The following is a 25,234-nucleotide window of genomic DNA, read 5'->3' on the forward strand; positions in this document are numbered from 1 at the left end:
AAAAAAAAAAAAAAAAAAACCCGCTGAGGCTCTTTGGCCCTTGGCGTGTGAGATGGCTTGCAATTGTCGCCCTAAGGTCTCGGCCACCGCTCTTGGCGGGGCGCTTAGCCTTGAAAATATTGAGCCTCCCGCCTGGGCATCTCTTGGAACCGTTAATGTTCTCTTTCCAAATTAAAGCCAAGAAACAGCCAAGAAATATAATTTTCGCAACCCCTGATGGCGATATCGCTGCTCAGCATTAAGTCAAGATTGAGCAATGTGTTTCCACGCTGAATAACATCAGTCTTAATCAACCTGTCTGAAATTCTAACAGAGTTTTTCCCTTGCATCGGAGACTTGCTCAAGCGGGATACGTGCACTATGAACTCAACCAGTGTGCCTAAGAACTGCGATTGACCATTGATTTCTCTTAGCACATGCACTCTACAGAACGGAAAAATGAATTTGCCCTGTCACATTTCTTGAGAGCTGTTGAGGCTATGTTAATTGTAACTCCAAATGTATAATCCCCGTCACAAGACGCTGAACGCGCTATTTTTCTATAGATTGGTGTCGCATCGCCAAGATTGCCAAGGCCTAATCTGGTATTCATTCTTCAGAGCCGCAATCCCACGTCCGCCGCGCCCGATTGGCTCAAATCATTGTTCACGATGAGCACATACGGGATGCTACTGCTCTGCGGAATCTCCCAATTCGACTTGCGCGGGATTTCCTTCTGGGCAGAGCGGTCAAGTAGTTCCGAGATCGGGCACGGAACAGAACGCACGTGGGATGGATGAGAGGCTGCGCAAACGTGCACGGTATTGAGCCACCAACGCAACCCCTGTATACAGCGCATCTTCACTACTCGAGGATATCAAAACCTAGAATTACACGACAGAATTCTATAGGCACCTTTCGGCTAAGGGGTGCTTGGGGCCTGTCTACTACTTAGTCTGCGCCCCCTGAGGATCGTAAACAATTGCCCAAGCTCAAAGCATTGTCGTGTGACTGCACTCTTGGCGTCCATGGATTCGTAATACAGTGCAAAGCTCGACGTCTTGGTAATCCCTGGGAGCAAAAGAATCTCGTACATACCGTGGGGTCGGGAAAGTGTTGCTTCTGAAAGAGACACAATGCCTCATCCAGTTTCTCCACCGCTTCCTGATGAACTGATGGAGCATTCAAGATAGAAGTTGCTCAACGCGCCTATCCATTCAAATGCATGGTTATCCGTACTAATCGTGCATTCGAGATATTGAGAATTCTCCCTATTCTTCTTTTGACTGACAAAGGGCCTGCAACCAGACAATTAGCGTAGCAACTTATTCGAACATTCTGCTCAATACATAAACCCCCAGCGCCCAATTAGGAAGTCAACTGCCATACTGCCCAGATAACCCCTTTTCTTCTCTCAGATACGAGCAAGTAGACAATGCTCCGTACACAGCAGTGATAAACCCCGCATACTCCCTGCGATGAGATGCCTGCTGAAGCACTTGCTATGGGCTCCACATAAATACATTGCATGAGACGGAGATAGATGTGGAAGTCTAGTTTCACAATCGCATAATCTATGCTCCAAGTGAACTATTCCGATGATGCGGCACCACGAATTTTCGAGACTTCTCCCTACCGCGGTAGATCCAAGATTCAAAATGGTGATCAAGACCGGGTGAATAATCTTCAGATTGCAGTCTCCGTTGAATCTGTCAGAGCATTTAATATCCTAGTCTTTTCTATCACCTTGAAGGAGCAACATCTCGTGCATTACAAATCACCGCCAAGTCCCAAGCATCCCCCTTTCCAGCAAGCCGCTGACTAGATGGCCGAATGTTCAAATTCGTCAGTTAGACATCATACCATCAACGACTGCTTTTGCTACACTTGAAAGCTGATTTATCTGATGAAGATGATGATGGCCAAATGATTTCCGTCCGTGAAAGGCGCATATAGTCTTGCAACACCGCCTCAGCATAATTTCACAAGATTCCTCAAAATCAACGTTTGAAAATAAAACAGAATTCAACTCAGTGTCCTCCAGCAAGACAGGATGCACATTTCCATGATCAAGTTAGCAAATCATATCTCTTACAGTCAAAAAATCCCAAATGAAGCAGTATACATCAGCCTCCATCCTACACTTCAGAATGGTAGAATCAGTTCAAATGAATTGCAGGTCAACATTTCAATCTGAGGTTACATGACGCGAGTCCGTGAATTGGCCATAGATGTTTAGGCCCGGCAATAAGATATTCGGAGATGCTTAGGAAATATAGATAGAATTGACAGTAGTCCTTCTGTGTCTAATCGAATTCTTGTCTTTACTCGCGATCAGTCCAGCCCCATTCTCGTGCATGACGTATGACCAGCACGCAACTTTTCTTCCTCCAACTTACATGTATTTTCTTTTGCAGTTTCCACATATATTCCACTCGTCTGGTGTTGTTTTTAGATCATTTGACTAACTTAAAACTGTGGATTGTCTGCAGAGCGGAACTCTCAGAGTTATTCTATTGCCGATGTGTGAGGTATACTCTCGCGTAGATGATCTTGGCCTCGCACTGCGTTCATTTCTTAACTTGGAAGTTCAGTTTTCAATCAACACTTTTACGTGGCTTTTAGGCTGAATGAATCTATTAAAATTCGTCTGACCGAGCCAAGCTATCTGATCAGTGATGGCAATAGTTTTAGATGTGCACAAACATTCGTCACAAGACTGACTTCTTTTGAGCAGCAAAGGCTATGTTAAAGACCGAATCAATGATTCTTTTAGACTCTGGCAACGTTAGCTCTGATTTTAGCATTAACTGTCTTGGTCGTAGGTATAGCTGACATAGTTGGAACGAGTTCGGCTTCAATGCCTCTCCTGATGATGATATCCCCGGTAGCCATGGTGTGATGGTGAGCTGAAGTAATTTCTTTAACGGCGATTGAAGTTTTCGGGGAGTGCAAGAGAATGACTTTGATCGAATTGATGTTTCTCGCTTCTATGGTTTTCACGTATATTACGGGACCGTCCGACGACGCGATAATTATTGAATGATGTTGTCGAGCTTTCCAGAGTGAAACCCCTTCAAAAACAGGTTGTACACGTCAAAATGTTGTTGATTGATGCTTTTAACTACGAAGATATTTGAAAAGACCCATAGCCATATTCTGAGCCTTGTGAAGGCACCGCTGGGTGCCCTTTAAGGCTTGAAACTAATTTGCAGCTGATAAGAGAGCTAATCATGGATCATGTGGTCTATAGGACATAACATGCATCTGAGTAAAGATTCACTGGCAAATTTCAGTCCAGGTTAAAGATCTGAGCCTGGTATTGATCCATTTCTTGTGACTCGAAGTCATCTCGAGAGCAAGAGCAAATCCGAACATGCCAGCTTTGATTAGCCTGTATTTAATGCATACTTAGCCTGTAATTCGAATGCTACACGCGATTCTCGTCACTCGATATATTCCATGCAGAACAGAAACCTTAAATATCATATCAATATTAAAATAGCCTGAAAAACCTGCCATTGATTGACACCAAGAAGACTTGAGTTCGACTATGGCCTTCAAAGTTGCTGCGAGTTGGGTATTCGGGCTAGTCAAGGATCCTCTGGCCACCAAGAGATAGGAAACTGTCCGACGAATTTTTGTATGACAGTGCATCATCAACGTGATATGAATCCCTTGGGCTCATCATGAATGCGCCACCGAGCCTGTCGACCAAGCTATGCTCGATTACCCACGGACTCTAGCCAACAAGGAAAGCAATGTGGATATAAGGTAGACAAAACATCTGCCACCACGCCGAGGTGGCTTAAGTCAATCGCCATAATGCAACCTTTGAAGAAGTAGGTAAGAAAAGCTTCTCAATGTCTTACTATTCAGAGTACTGGCCAACGTTAAAGCAACTTTAAAGGATTTGCAGATGGTGTGATTTCAATCAGCGGGCAGCAAATGGGAAATTTTGCCAGGATTGCCCTGCTTCTCAATGGCAATGCCGAAAGCAATCTGCTCCAGAGAGCTTAGATCGCAGGACCCCTGTTGCAACCAACTCTTCGCTTGCCCACAGCCACACAGCCACACACTGACACACTCTTCATTGAAGAATACTCCACTGTCCAAAGACGAAAGAAGAGACTGAAATTAATTAATAAGCGAAAAATCCAACCAAAGGAGGGGAACGCAGACTACGCGTGACTTTTTATGGGTGGCATTTAATGAAGCTGCAACGTCATCAGCGAACCCGCCCAATCAATCCTCCTTTCCCACCATTTTCACTCTAAACCAAACAAGCTCCTTGCCCCACAGACCGTAAAAGTTTATTCGCACGTTAAGTTTTGCATGGATCGCCTGGACTTCTGGGCTTTTGCCGCCTGCTGAAAGTCGGCTAACGGCAACTCCTGTTGGGTCGCTTGCCCAGTCCGCCCCTGACAGATCGGTTAATGCGGCCGGCTATGCGCGGATTCCAGACTGGGGCTTTGGTGTTGTTGTCAATGGCTGCTATGCCGACTTTCTGTGGTTGGATGAAGCAGGATGGTTATGCGTGGAATTCAAGTGATGACAGTTCATTGGTCTACAAATGTTGATGGAAATTGATGTTCGCACAATCACAGAATCCATAATAGTAAACAAATTTGATTGCTTGAAGTTGACTTGTTTACCCAAAACATATGTACTTTCTTCTATAACTTGAATAAGGCTAGTATCTACAAGAAGTTCAAGGGATCGTCTATGCCATCACAGCCACATGCAATTTTCATTTACAAGTCATCAATCAGAGGGCTGAGACCCTGGGCAGTACCAAGGCGGTCCTCGAACCAGAAGCGGAGTCTCTCAACAGCCGCGCGGTCAGACATCCACTTTCCAAAAGCGGTAGCGTCGGTGCCGGGCATGTCGAGGATGGCAGGGTAGTTGGCGGGGGGAGCGACGTCGCCGCGAACGCTCCAGCCTCCGCGGGCGGTCTGGTACTCGGGGCTGAGCAGGTAGGCGTGCAGGAGCTTGGCGCCCTCGGGGTGGGGGGCGTCCTTGGGGATGCCGCCGGTCTGGGGCCAGGAGACGAACCGGCCCTCGACGGGGTGGGAGACGTTGATGGGCGCCGTGGGGTTCAGGCTGGCGGAGGAGGTGAAGCTGGCGGCCCACTGGGTGCCGTTCTTTTGGAGGATGGTGGAAGGGGTCTGGGTGCCGCGGACCCAGCGGGGGTTCAGGGCGACGAGCTTGTCAAACCAGGCGGTGCCGTACTGCTTGAGACTGTGTTTTGTTGTTAGGGATTGCATGTTTGTGGAGATCAATGTGTAACTTACATGAGGTTGAAAGCAAAGAGGACGGCATCGTCGTCGTTGGGGTAGGTCAGGACGAGCTTGTCCTTGAGGTCAGGGTTGACCCAGTCCTCCCACTCAACAGGGGCCTTGATACCCGGGAGCTTTCCAGAGTGCCACTGACCAGCCCACGCAATGATGTAGATGCCGTAGTAGGCAGCGGTCTCGTTGTTCTTGAACTCGGGGAGAATCTGGTCGTATCCGAGAGGAGCGTAGTCCAGAAGTGCACCCTCAGACGCCCAGCGCGGGTAGTCGTGGAGGGTCTGGAGAATGATGCTGTCCACGAAGACGTTCTTGGCGGCGAGCTGGTCGTCCAGTTTACCGTCGTGGTACTTGGAGAGATCGACGGTGACGTTCAGGGTGATGCCGGGGAACTTTTTCTCAAAGTTGGCCTTCAAGAAGTTTTGCTGCGTCAGCTCATCACCGCCGTGCCAGAGAGTGACGACACCGCCCTCGGCGAGGGCAGCTTTGTAGATCTCATCAATGGTGCGGGTTTCAACCTCAGTGGCGGCGTTGACCAAGGCTTGGGTGCCCAGCAGGGCAAGGGCCAACAATGAGCGAACCATAGTGACAGACTTGGATTGATCAGACGAAAGAAGGAAGGTGTATAGATCGGATGATGACTGGAGCCGCTTGTGAGCTAAAGGAAAACCTCGGACGTCTTTCCTCCTTCTTATATGAAGAGCAAGCGAGCACGATGCCACCCCTTTTCTTCCAATTTACCACAAGCCCGAAGGCCTGTACGACCATCTCGTGATGCCTCCTAAGACGTAGGCCCTGGCGCGAATAATTCTACACTACGCATCCATGTTCTAGAAGAGGACTCGAGAAGTCTACCGCGCGCTTCATGACGAAAGCAGCGGGAGGTCCCCTTGACAGATGAGACGATCCAGGAGCATTTTTCCAGATTAGTGCCCTCATAAGTTAAACGGCAGGGAGATCTACGGGTAAACGGCGGTATGGCGTGCCTTACAGACTGCAGTATAGTACATACTTAGTATGTGCGGGATAAAGTCGTTCCAAGCCATTGACGGACGAGTCAAGTCTTGCGCCCCCACGGAGCTGGCATCCAATCCGGCCGCTTGCCCGATCAGGACGGAGAGTCCAGTATCGGTGGGGACAACGGAACAGAAGTACCCACCAAACACCCAAGGAACCAACCAAGAGGGCAACTCGACCGGGATCTTTCCATTGGTCATCATTGGCATAACGGAAGGTATTTGGTTCCGGCTCAACAGCTTGCGAATGGCAAGCAAATTTTGGTTGCATCCTGGTGTGGGAGGCAATAAGAAACCTCACAGCCCCGTTCATGTCAGCGTGCCGCTGGAGCCAGAGCAGTGGCGGCCTGGGCCATGCGAGAATGAGGTGATCTACGCCCAGATCTCGCATGAGTCGGGAGTCTACACTACACTAGCCCCTGTGCCAAACATGCTTAAATGGTAAGTGCTGACAACATTTGGCCAAAGCATAGAGATGTATGGCCTCGTCCCCAAACAAGGTTGCTCTGGGAATCAAACTTGGACTTGTGTGACGTGGTTAAATAGCAGATAATATGACTTTGAACCAACCATTGTCACGATCACCAGTATGGTGATCCCTCAAACAATGCGATCCTGAGAAAATAAAGAGTGCTATTTTTCTTAAACGGAATACAAAGCTTACCACTGGCAACGTTCATCCGGGATATCGGCACCAAGCTCCACTCCCGGCCCATCACGACATGAAGGTCATGATTCAAAATTCATATGAATTGCAAACATCAATAATCGCCCGCATCTTACTGTTCGAAAGGTCGACTAATCACGCAGCGTTGACTGCTACTAAGGTACGTTAATCGCGCCGCACAGAAGACGCTCACACACGAGTGTGTCGGATAACGCCATGTTTCCCCACAACAAGTACACTTCGTTATACGTGGAACGTAATACCCTTGCATTTCGATAGCTTGACAAGCTTTTAGTTTACGTATTCGGGGGCGCTATCGCTTTCATGCCCCCCCTGTCAGTGTCATGATCGTCTTGCTAAGCCGGCACTTGCCAATCTCAATCCTGGACTCCGTACAGCTTACGACTTCATCAAGGACTACGAGTCAGTCATACCATATGATGGGATTCCCCTACGCAGTCTATAGTGATATGCGATCTGCCTCTCTGGAAATCTTACAGTCGGGCCCCTCTGAAGATGTTGTTCTCGTTGTTCCCTAAAATAGAGTTACGTGACTGGAGGCATCTGCAAAATCGTCTCGCTCTCTAGGGAGTGCGAAGATTGCATTCACATCATGCTTCATACACTAATAATGCTAAGTTCCCAAAACAGTTTAGGGAACGACGCTCCTGTATTGAATGAGCACTCCACGTAACGACAGGCACATGTGGAAAGCTGGCATGGGCGGCTTAGGCTACTTTCTGGGTCCAGAGCCGGCATTGGATACCAAATTACACAGAATGACAAGCTATCGATCCTTGCACCGCTAATTCAATGCAGGTCACGCAAGACGTTGACCATAAGAGCTCATTGGCATATACATGTAGTCATCGCAGCTGCATCGGTCACTCCGCAGCCACAGCAATCCTGGATTATTCAGTGGGTAGGAATTATGTAGGAGATGGACCATCGTATGCCAAAGGTCAAACCCGAGTGAAAAGTACTCACTTCGACGCGAGACTTCTTCAAGAGCTTTTCTAAAGCATAAAACTCGGTTCCAGGCGTTGAACGAGCCGATGTGAACTAAAATACATACTCGTAAGCCAATTAAGGATAAGAAGCGTTGAGATCCGGCTTGCAACATTAAATAAATATCCAGCATTGACTTTGTGGGCAGATCTAACGTTTATGAACATGTTCTTACCCCCAATATGAGTTATATCCTTTGATACAGCGCCTTATATTTAGTTTTTTAACTCCCTCTATCTATGGAAGCGTTGGAGAAGATGGCTAGTTACCGATCTCAAAATTTTCTGCCCCAAATCGAACCTCCCCCGGTTCATGGGCATCCAGATTTTCATCTTCTGACCAACTCCGCAAATGGTGCCATAGGGAGTACGATATAATAATGCAGGCTTCTCGGAGGTCCCACGTCTATGCTGTCGCGGAATTATGGATAGAAATATTCGAACGAAAGTTCCATGGCATAGTTTCGTTCCTAATCCTTTTAGACTTGACTGCTTCTTTGTCTGTGCTTACCTATAGTGTTCCGTAAACAAACGTCGGCTGTACGGAAAGTTTTGGAACTGGAAATCTTTATTGTTCTTAGAAACCAGATGATCAGTGCCAAAGAAAATCCAAGAGCCTGGTCAAACTTCGCGATCATTTCCCGTCAGTCAGCTGTCAAAGTATGCAACTATTCATGCATGGGCTGCATGAAGAAGAAACCACAGCCACAATTGGCGACGCCTAGCTCTTTGAAACGGCAAGAATACCCTGACAGTTGGATAGATGCAACAAGAAGCTTTCGAACGCATGAAACATGCGACGCAAAATCAGCCTTGACTGTGGGGTCATCCCTGAATTATTCATGCAGCTTTTCTTCATAAGCTCGGTTGAAAGACAATGATTGGAGAAAGCTATAAGCTTCACTCCTTTGATAGCACGACCACAGGGCTGATGGTGGACGGGGAGAACCCTGCCGATACGCACACGGCCCGGCCCCGAGCTCATTGGGCTTTCCTCTTTGGGTTCAATGTTCAGTCTCAGCTGCGTTGCAGCTGACTTACACTTTTTCGCCTGTCTGCAACTTCACTTGGTAGAATCTCGCGCCAGGTTCTTCGTTGCGCTTTTTTGTACGCCCATTAGCTTACGTGTACAAAACATCTTCTGTTGAAAGGTAAGGTAGTGCAAGGTAACCGGCGCTGTGGAGAAAGGGGTGTTGATGACCGATAGCTGCCAATATCTTTCACTACGCGACGAACCGCCCTGAGGCTGTTCTCGATAAATTTTGAGACAAATCCAGTGCTGGCTGGCTTAGCAGATGCCATTTGAACGAGCAAGCCGAGATTGAATCATGCAAATTGCTCATCGCGAACATGGCCTCCGTCTGAAGATGAGACCCCGCAGACCATCACAACCCAGGTGCCCTCATTACACAAGAACGGGTGAAGCCGGCTAGGGCTATAACACACCCCCAACGTACTAGCACAATCATATCCAAAGTAGTCGATATTTGAGAAATGAAAATTCGGACTTTGAATTAAATAAGAATACTTGAGATACCACTACCAATCTCGTATCATCACGGGAGACTCGCTACGGTGGGGCTGTCGTTCACGAAGGACTCGAGGGCGAATACGAAATTGTTCGATTCGATTGCACGCCGTCTCCAGCTGCTTTCTTCCTCCTTCCTCCCTCCACCTCTTCTCCCCTCCCTCCTCCTTGCTCCCTCATCCATCATCCCTCACAACCCTACCACCATCTCACCCCATCTCCCTAGCCCCCGACTTCCTTCCACGCTTCACAGTGACAATTTCATCACCTTCCACGATTCGCCTGTCCACCAGAATCCGTATTTCCTGCCGCGATACCCAGCACGGCTGTCGTACTAATCCCATTCGTCTATGCAGAGAATACCGCAATAGCGCTATCCAAAGCCTCGGTAAGCTGACCGGTACTCTGTTGGGCAATCGGGCGGGCGATGGCGGGGACCTTCTGGAGGAGGGTGTCACCGAGCGCTCCGCTGCCTGTCTTTTGTTGCTGAAGAGCATCTGCGACAACGGAGCTGACGCCGAGCTGATCGAAGACGGGCTTCTTCTGAGAGAGATCGCCGAGAGTGGTCTGAACCTGTCCAACGAGGCCGTCGGCAGTCTGCTGCAGACCAAGGGCACCAAAGAGACCCAGGTTGCTGGCGCCGTCAATCATGGACGTAGCCTTGGTGAGAGCCTCTTGGGAGCCTGTGGCGGCGTTGAGAACCGGGGCAACAGAGTTGGGGTCACTCGCGGAGATCCCCTTGACGGCGGTATCGAGTTTCTCGAGGGAGGTCTGGACCATGCCGAGAGCGGTGGTGATGGTATCCGCTTGACGAGCAGCGAGAAGAGGAGCAGCGGTGATCGCCCACGCCTGGAGGGCGACGAGAAGAACCTGAAGACCGAGCATTTTCAAAGAGAAAAAGTAATTAGGATAGTACTAGAGGACGTGGTGGATACCGAATTGGAAATCGTAGGTAGATAGAGATGAGCTTGAATAGTGGAGAGGGCGACAACGACTTCCAAACCAAAACTGGCAATGGTGGGCGGCTGTTGGTTCGATTTTATCAACATCTGGGGTAAAGTCGCCAAGGCCTATTCAGCGCTTGTTTTCTCCCTTCACTTTCCATTCTAGGACATACTGGGGGGGCGATAAAGCTTTCCTGTGTTGAATGTGTGTGGTCTACAACTACTTTTCTCCTTCAGCTTTCCTCTTTGGGTGATGAGACGCAGAGGATGTTCTTGTTGGTTCACCCTGACCGCATGGGGGTCCTAAAATGGTACTTGCTTGGGATGGCTTGACACGCTTACGGCCTTGTAGAGGTAGGCACAAACCGGCCCCGGGCGCTCACATACCAAACGCCACTCAATGGGGTGGGCAGGGTTATAACTCATCCGAGTTATAGGTTGCTACTGATGCGTGGGATGACATGTCGATCTTACGGGATCAACCCTGGCAATTTGGTGGAGGGTTGAGGAGGCTCACTAAGCCGGCGTTGGCCTTACGTCTGGCTTCCAGAGAACTATCGCGATAAGCTCATGAACGGGGTGCGTAGTGAACTGTGTGGGGAGCCAATGAACTCAAACTTCTCGGGACTTTCCCAGCTTATTTACTCATGGGTAGATCTTGCAAAGGGATCCACGACCTTGTCGTTGATCAGCCCAGGAAGCCGTTGGAGCCAGTATGGTTTTCGCATCAGAGCTGAAACGCTTTGCAGCGCGGACCGGCCGTTGATCAGTCGAAACACCCAACAGAGTTGTGTTGGTGATGCGCCAATCGCAATCCACCTGAGCGCCCATTTAGCCAGTCAACTGGGTAGTCATGTCAACGCCAACTAGCTGCCAAAATGACAGAAACCTGACCGGATGGTTCCTCGGTAAGCTTCCACGACGATTACGCTCGTGATTGTCGGCCGCGCCTGTCAGGCATTTGGAGGGGGTGTAGTGCCCGCCAAGCTGCCGGTTGCCGGTTTGGAACTTTCAGCCCTGCCCATTCGCACTCGCTTAACTCACTTGACAAGCTGTCAATCTAGTAAGAGGTGGTCGAAATGGGTGGGCTCACTTGATATATGTCCAAACGGCCTGCCGGCTTGAGTGGGCGTAAACAGCTCTGCTCCGGGCATCCCATTTATTACCTCATTGGGGTAGGCTCTGTATGTACGCTTGGATCGGGCATCCTTCCCGTCTCATCAGGCAAGGGAGGTCGGCAATGGTTTTACGCCCTATGAGGGCATACGTGGCACGGAAGATCAACCGGCACGGGTATCGAAAAAGCTTAATGTCGGCGAACGGTTTGTAGATCAGTAGTCTGCAGGGTTATACACGCGCCTAGACGGGTACTCTCATGCTAAATTGCGTGAGGATGATGGCAGTGACAACGCCACTTATGCATTCTTCGCGAATTCTGATTGTTATTTAGCCGTCGCAGCGATGTGTGCAACGTAGAAATGTCGATGGTGTTTTCCCCCGGATGTTTGTCTTCCATAGTTTTGACCCTATTAAACGGCCTTCCCCGCACGATTCACAGGATGTGGATGACTTGTAGGGCCACACGAACGGCCCGGATTCGGATGGCTTACAAGGTTCATGGCATTTCAGCAGCTGAGCATAGCTATTGTGGTTGGAAGTGGTGTTCCGTACTTGTCTTTCGCAGCTTCATTTGAGACTGTCGAGCAATTGTACTAATTATGGGGAAATGATGGCTTTCCCGAACGCTCCGACCATTAGCCAAGAAGTGGCATGTCTCAAGGGTCTGATAACAACAGTGCCCTTAGAGCCGTCTCTTGATGCCATCAAAGGGTAGGTCCTTGCCAACAGCGTCAAAATATTCGGGTGATTCCAGTATATCTCGAGTCAGAGGCGCTTCAGTAAGCGTAAAGCGGCTGGGCGATTAAGTGTCATATTGGGTTTGAGTCTATAGCGGAGTGATTGTCGAAGGCTGCTTGGAATTGATGTTTTGCCGCCGGGCCATTCTTTTCAAGAGCATCGTGGGCCTCGAGGAGAGTCTATCAATCGGCCCGAAAGGTGGTGGACTCAGGATAACTAATCAAGACAAGTTCTCAGCAGTAATGGAACGCAGAAGCCGCTTGTTCAAAAGAGGCAATCGTATCCAAGCGGCCCGTCGCCATAGTCTAACATCCAGTCATACGACGCCTCTCAGACATTGACCTGTTCCGGCGACGAGAACTTTTGACGTAGTCTGCCCACCGAGTCGTGTCAACTGAAGCACAAAAAACCTGGAGCTTTCCGAAGTTGCAATCGTTCTGACAGGCCGGGACAGAACGGCTCTCGGATGCTCCTAACTCAAGCTTGGCATTTTGCATAACCAGGGAGAGCAATGACCAGCTGGTTTTTCCATTCATCTCGACTTCAGAATCGTCTTTCTCTGGAGACAGAATTGGGGTTACGATGCTGGGTCAGAGGCAACCAAAATCGAGCCATCTCAGACGGCACTAGCGAGTCAACTCCAAAAAAGGGGCTCCAAGGTGTGAGCAAAGCAGCTCAGCCGCAAGATCTGGGCCCGAAACCCAGTCCCTGATAGGATGTTTCTGCCGCCACAAGAGGCACGGGACTGTCCCAGGAGACCAACTTCCACCCATCTGACACAGCCTCCGAGTCACGGTGTCTGGTGTCTGAAGGTTGATGAGCGGGTGAACAGCTCGGACCAATCACAAAAGATCTATCGGAACCCAGAATGGGATCTTGAGTCTTGGCACTACTAGGCAGGAACTGGGCAGAAATATTCTCGACCCCAGTCTGGATCTTCAGACACAACGGTGACTAGTGACTAGATGACGGGCGTTTCTCTCCGAAATCCTCAAAGTGGATCTTTCCGTCAAGGGGCAACTTTTTCAACCAGTTTCAAAACGTGTATGGGCGACTGGGAGATATATGGGGCAGTGGGCAGCAGAACTTGACAGAAAACGGCGCGTTGCCGGCAGCTCTAGGATGGTTAGGCTAGATGCTTGGTCTCTTACACCCGAGTTAGTATTGTTAAGACACATCATTGCAATTCGCGCCAAAATTTACGTTAAAGAAAACCTGCTTAAGCTCAAGGGATCAAACGGCGGTATTTGTGAATACAGGAAGAAACCCGCCACCTAGAACTTTGGAGATGTCTCCAGCAAGTAGGCTTCTCAGTTGTGATGTTGAATGTAGTAGCTATGAGGGAAAGTCTGAGGCTTTAGGTTCGGCAACTAAGATTTCAGAAACCTGAAGTTAACTTTACACTTTCTCGTCGTGCGCCCAATCAACAAAGTTCCCCAGAAAACATATCTAAGCTTGATCTCCACGACATGAGAGTTATTAAAGCCTAGCTGTTGCCTGCAGAAATGTTTCTTGTCTCACGATCGCTTCACTTGCTTTTCAAGTGTTTTAGGCCCATTAGAGCCACATTTTTGAGAAGTTTTCTAGAAAGCCTTTCTTTCTGATGGACGACAGTCTTTGTCACCGCACTCACCGACGCTAGCCGGTGCGCAACTCGGCGCTTTCACATCGCAACATCCCACCCCACAAACTGCTCTCCACTTGGTCCCGTAGACTGGCAGACTGGGTCTGCATGCATCCATATTTCCTGTTCCGTGCGATCCTTGCATCTATCAACGGGCGCTTGGTCTAGGGGTATGATTTTCGCTTCGCATCTACATCTGAGTTCCTTGTGAGCTTCAGATGCGCAACTTGTGAAAGGTCGTGGGTTCAATTCCCACAGTGTCCATTGCTTTTGCTTCATGCCACTATTGTGCAGTTGTTTTGCCGCTGAGATCGGTGAGCCTTGGTTGAGCAGTAAGTAGGGTGCTCTCTTACGACTGCTGTTCAATGTGTGCAATTCCAAGTGTGTGAGGGATGAATCGTACGTATGGTATCAATAAGAAAGTGTCGAATTTCCGGTTTCCTCTATTGAACTAACTTACTTTCCGATAGTGTATCCACTGTACAGAGGAGTTGAACAGGCTATCCAGCCAGCTTGCATTTCCATGCACTGAGGTAACTTCAAAACACTTAGAGGTTGTTGACTTAGGGGAACAGTGGGTGTATTGATGATTTACGATCTATGGACTCTAGGGTTTTGGCTCTTCTACTGAACGTCCTCTACTTTCCACAGGCCGATGTGTTCGCGCTGTCGCCTCCGTGCTTTACTGACCATTGGGCGAGGGCAGTCCTGACATGCTCAGGTCATCCTCACACATATGGGGAACGTAGTCTTCAGAACAGGTACTACGGCGTTTCTTTTTGTCTTTTGTAGGCTTCGATAATACCATGGCTTGGTAGACGGCATTGGGCTCAGGTTCAGAAAGGCATCCCACAGCGGGATCACCATTTCCTGCAGCTGGCCGGCTCGCGCCAAGTTCCCCACCAGCTTTCCTACTAACCTCATCGTTAACTTCGGATGGCGCTGGCGCGCGAGTTGTACGGCCACTACTCGCTGGGCTCTTAAATGCAGAACTGATCTTTCGAGTAATCTGCGGCATGAACCCCGGCTCTCGTTTGTGAGTCTCTTGTACTAGAGGATCTGCGAAATGGGCGGAGCGCCGCCTCACAGTCTCAGGCAGTGCACCAGGTATCATGATTTCTTCGCGAGCGCGCGAGTCGGCGAGAGCTTCTGAGGCTCGACGAGATGGCTTGATTTTGCTCGCAGAATCATGTGAGCTCGAAATAATCCCATGAATTAGACTATTATCAGAATCCATGTGGGGTAGCTGCTCGGTGACAGGTGCGATACTGCCAAGTCTCGCGTCGATTCCCAAATGATACATCTCGATCTTGCCTTTGTCTTCCGAAGCGGCAAGATCAGCTGGGCTCCTCAGCCATTCGTTCGTGCAATGCCGTTGTGGAAGGCTAGGGAAAGAAGTAATTGAGGAAGTTCCATCATCGCCATCAACGCTTGATTCCTCGACGTTTTCCTTCCGACGATGAACCTTGCTTACGGACTCAGATCCGAGACAGAAGCCCTGAAAGTCAAGTGGCTCTAATGCAACTTCGGAAGCAACAGTTCGACCGATTCCCTCAATGATGCTGGAAACGTTGAACATGGAGGAGGAATTGCCCTGGGATACGGCAGAGGCAGGTGCTTCGGATGCATCCGAAATCGACTCTTGATCAACCTGGCTTGCATGGATATCAGAGAGCCACCGTATATCGGTGATGCTGTCTCGGGAAATGATTGTTGTAATAGGTACAGGCCGAGCTATGCCTTTTGATCGCACTTGCCCATCGGTGGCGCTCCGGGTAAAGAATGACGTCTCGGGCTCGCTGATTGTAGTCGCTGGATCGGCTGCCCGTGCAGGTTGGAGCTCAATAGCAGTTTTCAGACAGCTCGGCTTTCTGATTAGCCTTGTTTGCATGGAGCTATCATCCGCTTGCTGAGGTATCGTGGTCTTGAAAGCATCCATGGCGGTGTTATGCTTGCACATCTCTTGGAAGACGATCTCGACAACGTCCTGGACTTGATCATCGTTGATTAAGTATTGGCATGAGCCTTGGGAGCACAGTTCTGGTACCCCAGGACTGTTTGGAGAGATGCTCCCTACTCTTCGGTGACCGGCAAGACGATTCCGGACCTTTCCCATGATTGCTTGCATCAAGACATTGGGTTTTCCCCATAAGCTATATCCAGACCGTTTCGGTGTTTCTGAGAGATTCTCAGATTGGGATGAGTGCCAGCTGTGGCGAACACAAAATGAGGTGTGGCTACCCGAGAGATCGCATCGACCACGCACCGGCGTTGTTTTGATGGAGTGGTGGGGGTGGCGAGTACCGTCCGCCCCGGCTTGATTATGACTGTCGTTCCCACTCCGTAGCGGTGGGTTCTGCGGCTTCCCGGCAAGACACTTGTTTCCTATGATAATCGGAATAAGCACAAGCTTGCAGATAGTGTCTGATGAATGCTTGCCTTGACCCAAAATGCCTGATAGACTCCCTTTGGTGGCAGCTCCTGAATCGGCAGCGGGTAGGCAGTGGCTATGGGCCTGCGCTCTAGTCTGGTCCATACTCATGCATCTCGAGGGCCGCCGGAATACAGAGCTGGCTTGAGGGGACCAAGTGATAGTCTCGAGATCTCCATTGCTGAGTAGGCTGCAGTCTAGGGTAGTGGGCGGACCTGGGGGCACGATAGACGGACGTCGGCGTAGATCAGGGTTCGCCTGCGTGGTAGTCGGGTAGATGACAGTGCCATTATTACACGAGGGAACGAAGACACCAGACAGTTGAGTAATAGCCGGGGGGCGATTGATAGACAAACTGTGTTCTCGGGTTGAAGGCGCGGTGCGGAACTCTTCATCCTCCAAGTCTGAACGTCCATCCATGGTGGAAATGGGGTGAGGCCGTCGAGAAGTCGCGGCAAACTTACGCGGTAAGCATAGAGAGATAGGAAGGAAATGGCGCAAAAAAAGGCAGGTGTCCGTCTTGAGAGGACAGGACAACGACGTATCGACTGATTATCAAATTGTAGCCGGCGACTGGGTTATAGGATTGCTGTCGGATGATGTTACGCAGTGGCCAATACGTGGCTAAGGGGAACGTATGAAGGCACAAGAAAAATTGGAAGACGTCAGGCCATAGCACCTGTCGCAAAATGAGAGAGCCCCTCGTCACGGCTTCCTCGTCGAGGAAACATGCCCACCTCTGAAGAAGGAACAGAAGGAGTTACCCGTCTGCAGCATTGTGAGGCCTTCGCCTAGCGAAGTCATAGCAGGACCCATCCAGATCTCACTCGCAGTATTGGAAATAAAATGAATGATATCCGCAACATGAATTTGATTCTATTCACGTATATAGTGAACCTTGATTGCATCATCGTGATATTCTCAATGAGTTACTTAGTGAACCTGGGAATTGATAAAATCGGGAATGAGATGAGATGAACAAAAGTGAGATGACATAAGCAATGGCGGGTGGACAACCACGGTGCCAGTCCACAGTGCCGCTAGGTGAGCACGGCCCCGGGTCGAACTTTGGTTGGACCAATTGAAATCCCTGCGCAACGCAAAGGGTTTTCGAGAGGATCGGCAAAATCCTCTAGCAAAGGAGCTTGTTAACTTTTTTTTTTTTCTGTGAAGCTCTGGGTGGCTACCATTCGTTCTTTTTGACAGCCACAACGCCGAACAACGCTCGAACAGCGTCAAGAGTTTGCTATTTTACGGGCCCCTCCTCGCGCTAATATCTGACGATGCCCCCGAGTGCTGCCCCGACTGCTTCTGATCCTGCTGGGCCTTCCGACACCAGCAGCGCCTACACGAGGTTGCACATTACTCCTTTCGACCAGGACCTCTTGAAAGTCGTCATTCCTTCTGCGATCCTACGCAGCGCCCGGAACATCTCCTTCCATACAATCGAAACCTTCCCCGACAAGCGTTTCGGCTTCGTCGACGTGCCCGAGGCCGACGCTGAGAAGATTAAAAAGAGGCTGAACGGCGCCGTGCTGAAGGGCTCCAAGATGCGCATCGATAAGGCCCGCCCCGCTGAGGACTACATGCCTGTGGCTGAGAGCGAAGAGACCGGCAAGAAGCGGAAGAAGTCATCCAAGGAAAAGGAGGAGAGAAAGAGGCAGAAGCGCGACGAGAATGTCCTCGAGGGCGTTGAGCTCCGCGACCGGAAGGTCAAGCGGGGTTGGACCGTTCCCGAGGAGGCCAAGATAAGGGAGAAGAAGAGCAAAAAGGAAAAGGGAGAAAAGAAGGAGAAGAAGGACAAGACAAAGAAGCGGGAGGAGCGGTCAAAGTACACGGACAGGGAGGAATGTCTGCTGAAGACGAAGCTGCCTGCGAAGCAACTCCCGGCGGCTGCCGACCCCGAGGACGAACCTGATCGCAAGAAACGCAGGAAGAAGGCCAAGGAGGTTGTCATTCATGAGTTTGAGAAGACGACAAAGTTCCCCACCTTCCTCAAGGCCGCTAAACCTGCACCGACTGAGAACCTCACCACCGAATTTGTCGAAGGGAAAGGATGGGTCGATACCCAAGGGAACCTGATCGAATCGGCCAAGACTAGGAGAACGGCCACGGCGCCGGCCCCCGAATCCAAGTCCTCCAAGCCATTGAAAAAGGCAAAGGCTCCCACTCCGCCGCCGCCTGTGGACGATGATACTACGAGTAGCAGCGGCACCTCGTCCGACGAGGATACGTCTTCGGACGAGAGCTCAGATGAGGAGGCCGAGCAGGTCAATGTCACGGAGAAAGTCAAGGCCACGGAGAGCGTCAAGGCGGCACCGGTGACGCCTGCGAAGCAAACGCCAAAGGCACAGGCTGCAGATGATGATGACACTAGCAGCAGCGATTCATCATCATCCGATGACGACAGCTCTGATTCGGACGAGGAGAGGGCCGAGACCACAAAGGTTTCTGTGCCCGCCATCGTCGACAGTCCGTTGTCTGCAATTAAAGCTGCCGACGCAACGCGGCCCAGATCCGCTGCATCCAACGTCAGTCTCACTATCAAGATACCACCATCGACTCCAGCCCAAGTCCACCCTCTGGAGGCTCTCTACAAGCGTCCAAAGCAAGACGGCAACGCAGCTGCCGGCCCCGCCAAAGAAGCCGAACCCTTTAGCTTCTTCGGCAGCGGAGGTGACGACATTGAGGAAGACGAGGACGTCGCAGCATCCAGCCAAATGCCCATGACGCCATTTACCGCACAGGATGTCGAGTGGCGCAACGTCAGGAGCGCGGCGCCCACGCCTGATACGGCGCATCCGAACCACACGAAGCCATTCTGGGCCATTGGCAATGAGGGAGAGGAGGAGGAAGACGAGGATGAGGAGACGCGGGAGGAGATTGAGGCGACGTTGAACGCGGAGCGGAACGCCGATCCGGAGGGCAGCAGCGGGCCCGGAGGCGATTTCCAAAAGTGGTTCTGGGAGAATCGGAGAGACCTGAACCAGTCGTGGATGAAGCGCCGCAAATCGGCGGCCAAGGAGAGGCGGCACCGCGACAATAAGTCGCGCGCCTCCAAGGCTGTGTAGTATGAGTAGGACGGCAATACCGATACACTACGCAGCATCTATAGAAACAGAACGCCTTGATTTTGACCTGTCCTGAGAACTATCAACACCCCATTGACCGCAGTTTATCGATCTTGATCCTGACGTCGACAAGGCATATTACAGAAGCAACGCGGGTGGCTGCGCTCTTCGCCATTGCCGCATATAGATGGCGAGATCTCGGCTTTATCTGTTATCACTCGGCCACGTCCGGCTTCTCTCCCCTCCCCATGCTTGCAGCTGGGGTAAGATAAGACAACCCCGGCTTCCCCCTCCTCAGTTGAGAGGGATTCAGGAATTAGCAAGGAGGCAAAACGGAATGCTCCGCTGACGTCTTGGCGCCCGGAAAGGATCCGTGACCTGACCAGGCCATTTTGATCCTTCTGCTCTATCTTGACTGTTGTCTCATCGAGGCACAGGGGCGCATTATATCGACTGAAGTCAAGTTTCCGGTCTTCGGACATTTCGCCGGCAGGGGAGGGACCCTTAACATCGGCCTTGGCCCCGCCTCTCCCGCCTTATCATCCCGCATCTCAAGTTCTCAAAACCCCGCCTCCTATCAACGTCCTTTTCGCCGTCGGCAAAGATGCGATGCGGCTTCGCAGCGCGTACGATGGAACGTCATGAACACATCCCTGCATGTCCGCTCGCCTTCCCCCCCCTCAACATCGAGTATCATTACCCGACGCGACGGGAATCTTTCGCTTTCAACCTCTTTAATCGTTGGAGATGTCTCTCCCCTCATTGGGTCTTATCTCTGGGCCCCCCAGATGTATGCCTGGATGAGAGAGATGTCGAAGATGCAACGGGCTGCACACATTACCCACCCACACATATCTGTAGACCCCCGCTGCCCGTCGTCCGATGCAGAATCACAGGGTCGGCGTGCAGGAAGGCACCTTGTCACTGTCCATGTTGCTTGCCGTAGTTCCACCAGGATTAGCCACGCGGTCGGCTATTTTGCGCTCGGTGGTAGCGATTGCCCTCTACGCAAGATCTCGGTCTCTCTACACTAATCTCTATGTGTGTATGTGTGTGTCGCATTTTCTCTGCCCTGTGTCTCCCCGCGGGAATCCTTATCTAGAATGCGACCAGGGAGGGGTTACGTCGCCTTTGGCACGCGATAGCTACCACGCCGTGGCACTGTAGCATTGATGCTCATATAATATCCCTTTATGTGGCCGGCGAGCTATGGCCATCCTTTACCTGGAAGCAGGCAGGCCAATGTGAATGAACCTTTCTCGTCTTCTTGAAATCCTGTTGTGAAGTTTGACCTTCAGTCATCCCGCCTCGAGGTCCCCTTCGTGAACCATCGCAAGTATGGCCTCTCCCCAAGACATCGAAGCTCCCGCCATGACGGAGAAGAAGATTGCCATCGTGTCGGACCAGGACCAATCCGACACGACCAGTGAGAGAAATGGCGAAACTGACCTCGGTGAGATCAAAACTTCTCCCCTCCTGCATTGGGTTATAACGCCTACCTAAAAAGCGTGTGCGCTAACAAGATCAACGCAGTCGCCGTTGAGGGCCGGTACACCAAGGAGGAATACCACAAGCTCAAGAGAAAGGTCGACAAGTACCTCCTACCTCTCATGTGGTTCTGCTACGGCATCCAGCAAACCGACAAGACGGCGCTCGGCACCCAAGCCATATTCGGTCTCCGTCAAGACACAGGCTTGAAGGGCCAGGAGTACAGCTGGCTCACAACAATCTTTTGTACGTGCCATCACATTGCGCACTTCTCTCGTGGCAGATTCCCCAGTTACCATCATGTCCCCCCCCCCCCAAAAAGGAATACGACTCTAATACAATTGGCACCGTCCAGACATAACCTACATGTGCTTCGAGTTCCCAAGCAACATCGTCCTCCAACGCTACAAAATGGGCCGCACCCTCTCCGTCTACATGATCTGCTGGGGCATCATCGTGCTCTGCATCGGCTTCGCACAAAACTTTACCCACCTCATCGTCCTCCGTGCGCTGCAGGGCGCCTTTGAGTGCTGCATCTCGCCCGGCTTCATGCTGCTCGTCGGCACGTGGTACAAGACGCGCGAGCACGCGTCGAGGTCGCTGGTATTCCAGAGCGCCAACGCCGGCTTCGGCGTCATTGCCTCTCTCATCATGTACGGCATCGGAGCGTCGACGCAGCACAAAGAAGGGGCCCAGCCGTGGCGGTACATTTCTTTCGTGAGTTTGCCCCCGAGCCGCTTGGTTCTCGATTGTCGCCCCTGCATGAAAGATATCGCTGACGGCTTTTTGCCAGTTCTTGGGTAGCTTGACGACTGCCATCGGCTGTCTCTGTCTATTCCTCCTCGGCACGCCTTCCGAGGTGAGGTGGCTGACGCAGGCCGAAAAGGACATGGTAAGAAATCCAACGCTTTGAATATTATTAGTTCGCACCAACTCATTCCGTCGCAGGCGAGCGCGCGCATCATTTCCAATAATACAGGCCATGACCGCACCGCCATCAAAGGCTGGAAGTGGAAGCAGGTCGTCGAATGCCTCCGCGACCCCTGCTTCTGGTTCGCCGGCATAAACGCCTTCCTCAGCTCCGTACCCAATGGTGGGCTCACGACTTTTGGCAGCATCATTATGACTTCCTTTGGCTTCAGTATGTACACTAATCCATTTTTCCCTCCTTCAGCTTTTCTATACTCTTGAATCTTCAAAGCATGCTAACTAGTGTCTCCCCCTTCCCCCTCAGACAACCTCCAAACCATCCTCATCGACATCCCCCGCTCCGTACTGTCCGTCATCATCTTCGTCTGCGTCGGCCTCCTCACCAGCAAAAAGCCCAACCTCCGCCTCTGGATCATGGCCGCCTCCATGCTCCCGCCCTTCGCCGGCTTTCTCGGCATGTCCCTCCTGCCCAACGACCCGGCCATCAAGTGGACAAAGTGGGGGTGCTACTTCATCACCGTTCCCTTTGTGCTCGGCCTCTTCCTCGCCTGGACCCTGATCCCGAGCAATATTGCGGGCCGCACCAAGCGCACCATGACGTCCAGCTTCACCTTTGTCGGATATTGCGTGGGCAACATGGTCGGCAGCCAAATCTTCAAGGCGGCCGACGCGCCAAAGTACACGCCCGGCACGATTGGGTGCGCCGTCTGCTTCGGGTTGGAGTTTACGCTCATTCTGACGTGGCGGTTCGTGCTGGTGAGGAGGAACAGGAAGAGGGACGCTGCCATGGCTGCGGATGGGTTGACTGTGGAGGAGAGGGCGCAGAGGGGCAAGGAGCTTGGCGAGCAGGATTATACCGATTTCGAGAACCCTTACGTGAGTATCCATCCCTGTTCCCAGTTGCTTTGAAATGTTCGCTGATGTGAGAATCACAGTTCCGTTATACGCTTTAGAATGCCCTCCAAAGGGCAGAGTTCGCTGGCAGTTGGGCTTAGGATAGGTCGCGGCAATGGAGAGGAACAGGCCAATACAATGATCACGAGTATATTGCTTCAACGCGCCGCGATTGTAGACCAGCATTGAGAAAAGAAAGTAGATTTTTCGGTAACGAAGGGTATAGTACGATTTCCACTAGATAATTCCAACGACGACGGGATAGAATTCCGCCATTAGATCCTTGAACAACTGTTCGCTTCGCTTAGGAGAGTCTAGCAGACATATCTGCCACGCTGATAAACCCACAATCCACCCACATCCAAGGACGTCAAGTCCAGACCCAACAAGCTGCCTTACCTCTTCTCTCTCCTCTCTCCGGAAAAGAGCATCTACTCCCCACGAGGCTGATTCTCCGAATTCTCATCATGATACAGATCCGGGCACACCGCACCCTTCTTCTGAAAGATCCACCGCTTCGTCCACCACGGCAAAACAGTCTTGAGCTGATACGCCGCGTGCTTCCGCTCGGGCACGCCAAAGACGTAGTCGAGCTCCTCGAGTGACTTCTGTTTGGTCTCAGGCACGAAGAGGAAAATGAGCGCGAGGGCGACCAGGTTCAGCCCCGCATAAAAGGAGAAGGCGCCCGTCGCCGTCATGGCGATAATCATGCGCGGGAAGGTGAGGGACAGTACCGAGGCCCAAAAGTTGTTGGTCGCCACGGCCCAGGACATGCCGATTTCGCGGTGGGAGAGGGGGAAGACTTCGGCTGAGTACATGAAGGGGACAGGGCCCTCGCCTATGGGGGCGATTAGTGTTTTTCTGGCCATGTTGGTTAGAATGAGGTCTCGAGATGACGTACCTGGAGAGTAGAAGGCAGCAAAGAGGTAGACGAATGTTGCCACTGCGGCAATTCTGGCGGTGCTGTCGTTGATGAGGTAGCAGAGTCCAGCCACTATACTATCATATTAGCACTTCCCCGCAAAGTCTTGCAAACATGAAGGAATAACGTACCAAGCAGAGTCCAAAACATGTTGGGAAAGGTAAAAAGCAGAAGAGCCCTTCGGCCAAACGTGTCTATCGTCCATACAGCAGGCCAAGCGAATGTAAAGTTGATCAGGCCGAATCCAAAACTAGCCCACAGAGCAGTGTAGTCGCTGATACCACTCTGCTTGAATATGGTCGAACTATAAAACGATATGATGTTGACTTGTACACAAGCGTGTTAGTCTCGTACTGTGAAAACAAAGTCGCCGTTCGAGGTACCTACTTCCACACATTTGCTGTGAAATCATGACAACGCCAGAAGCCCACGTCGCGCGCCTGATACGAGGGATTGTGAATAGCTCGACGAAGCGCGTAAACATGTTGCTCGTGACCTTGAGCCCGGCCTCCTTCACCATGGTCTCCTCGTACTCCAAGAGCGAATGGATATAAAACAGGTCCCTGGCGGCTTGGAGTGGCGTATTGCGCAGGCGCAGCAGCGAGCCCCACGCCTTGAGATGCTTGCCCTTCTTGAGATACCATCGAGGAGACTCGGGACAAAAGTAGGTTCCGATGACGAGGGGGACGGCTGGGATAAAGGCAGAGCCGAACTGCAGACGCCAAGCAATATCACCCGTCTTACCGACGATGAGGTTGGCGCATGTGCCAAGGAAGATACCTTGCGAGGATCAGTATTCTGCAGCGGTACGCCAAGAGACACCAAGAAGTCTTGACTGTCGCCCATCTCTTGGTGTTTCTTGGGGTTCTTCGGGGGGGCTCTGAGGCTCACCAAACGCGGTCCAGACCTGCCAAGACATGACCAAGCCGCCACGGATAAGAGTGGGGGAATTCTCGGCGGAGAAGACGGGAACTGTGACTTCTTTCAAGCCCATGCCGATGCCAAGCAACATTCTATTCACATTGGGTCAGCATCACAATGTCGCTGTTGGTGTTGTCGAGATTGCCGGGTTGGCTAGCTCCTCACCTGCACGCCGCGAGCTGACCCCACGTCTGCGAAACAGCCATGCCAAAGGGTGCAATCAGGGAAAATATGGCGGCGGTAAAGATGACACCTCGTCGGCCGAGGAGGTCATTCAGGGGATCGGAGATCCAGCCAGCGCTATTCGTCATCGATCAGCATGTCTTCTCCCCCCTGTCTAAACCCCAAACAGGTCCTCACTATACTCACAAGAGACATATCGTGATGTAGGGCATGGAATTCACAAAGCCGATGATCCAACTGTTCTTTGCACACTCGCCCTCGTTGGCGACAGGACCGCAGGCCGAACCGGCCGTGTCAGGAATGCCGAGCGCAATAGGGAAAGATAAATTGGCGCCATTAGACCCGGTCTGTGCATCACCGTTCAGAAACTATCCGTAAGCTCCCGGGAGATCATGCTTGATTTGCGGGGAAGCCGAGCGGGAAACACAAAAAAAAGTGGATAATAAGGTAAGAGAGGGGGAGGGGTAAGGGGAGCCGGGGG

General features: G+C 51.3%; 6 protein-coding genes across 6 annotated transcripts; 2 read left to right on the plus strand and 4 right to left on the minus strand.

Moving 5' to 3' along the window:
* Positions 1-4,733: 4,733 nt before the first annotated feature.
* CORC01_13414 (ABC-type Fe3+ transport system) lies at positions 4,734-5,854 on the minus strand (the record flags this gene model as incomplete). The annotated part of the gene is made up of 2 exons (XM_022625031.1): positions 4,734-5,220; positions 5,274-5,854. The coding sequence occupies 2 exons, from the start codon at positions 5,852-5,854 to the stop codon at positions 4,734-4,736; spliced, it is 1,068 nt and encodes a 355-aa protein (XP_022468472.1).
* A 3,982-nt stretch (positions 5,855-9,836) lies between these two features.
* CORC01_13415 (cell wall protein) lies at positions 9,837-10,373 on the minus strand (the record flags this gene model as incomplete). The annotated part of the gene is made up of 1 exon (XM_022625032.1): positions 9,837-10,373. The coding sequence occupies one exon, from the start codon at positions 10,371-10,373 to the stop codon at positions 9,837-9,839; it is 537 nt and encodes a 178-aa protein (XP_022468473.1).
* Positions 10,374-14,595: 4,222 nt separating this feature from the next.
* CORC01_13416 (uncharacterized protein) lies at positions 14,596-16,764 on the minus strand (the record flags this gene model as incomplete). Its single annotated transcript, XM_022625033.1, has 1 exon — positions 14,596-16,764. The coding sequence occupies one exon, from the start codon at positions 16,762-16,764 to the stop codon at positions 14,596-14,598; it is 2,169 nt and encodes a 722-aa protein (XP_022468474.1).
* Positions 16,765-17,627: 863 nt separating this feature from the next.
* CORC01_13417 (uncharacterized protein) lies at positions 17,628-19,415 on the plus strand (the record flags this gene model as incomplete). Its single annotated transcript, XM_022625034.1, has 1 exon — positions 17,628-19,415. The coding sequence occupies one exon, from the start codon at positions 17,628-17,630 to the stop codon at positions 19,413-19,415; it is 1,788 nt and encodes a 595-aa protein (XP_022468475.1).
* A 1,338-nt stretch (positions 19,416-20,753) lies between these two features.
* Positions 20,754-22,742, plus strand: CORC01_13418 (major facilitator superfamily transporter; the record flags this gene model as incomplete). The annotated part of the gene is made up of 6 exons (XM_022625035.1): positions 20,754-20,868; positions 20,949-21,149; positions 21,259-21,620; positions 21,697-21,795; positions 21,852-22,044; positions 22,138-22,742. 6 exons carry the CDS (start codon positions 20,754-20,756, stop codon positions 22,740-22,742), a joined length of 1,575 nt encoding a protein of 524 aa, XP_022468476.1.
* A 416-nt stretch (positions 22,743-23,158) lies between these two features.
* On the minus strand, positions 23,159-25,100 carry CORC01_13419 (uncharacterized protein; the record flags this gene model as incomplete). Its single annotated transcript, XM_022625036.1, has 7 exons — positions 23,159-23,565; positions 23,629-23,721; positions 23,781-23,975; positions 24,037-24,429; positions 24,541-24,662; positions 24,736-24,870; positions 24,940-25,100. Coding segments are annotated over 7 exons (1,506 nt in total), but the record flags the coding sequence as incomplete, so codon positions are not given.
* Between the last annotated feature and the right edge of the window lie 134 nt (positions 25,101-25,234).

Source organism: Colletotrichum orchidophilum, assembly GCF_001831195.1.
Source record: "Colletotrichum orchidophilum strain IMI 309357 chromosome Unknown Scaffold_191.1, whole genome shotgun sequence".
NCBI classification, from domain to species: Eukaryota; Fungi; Ascomycota; class Sordariomycetes; order Glomerellales; family Glomerellaceae; genus Colletotrichum; species Colletotrichum orchidophilum.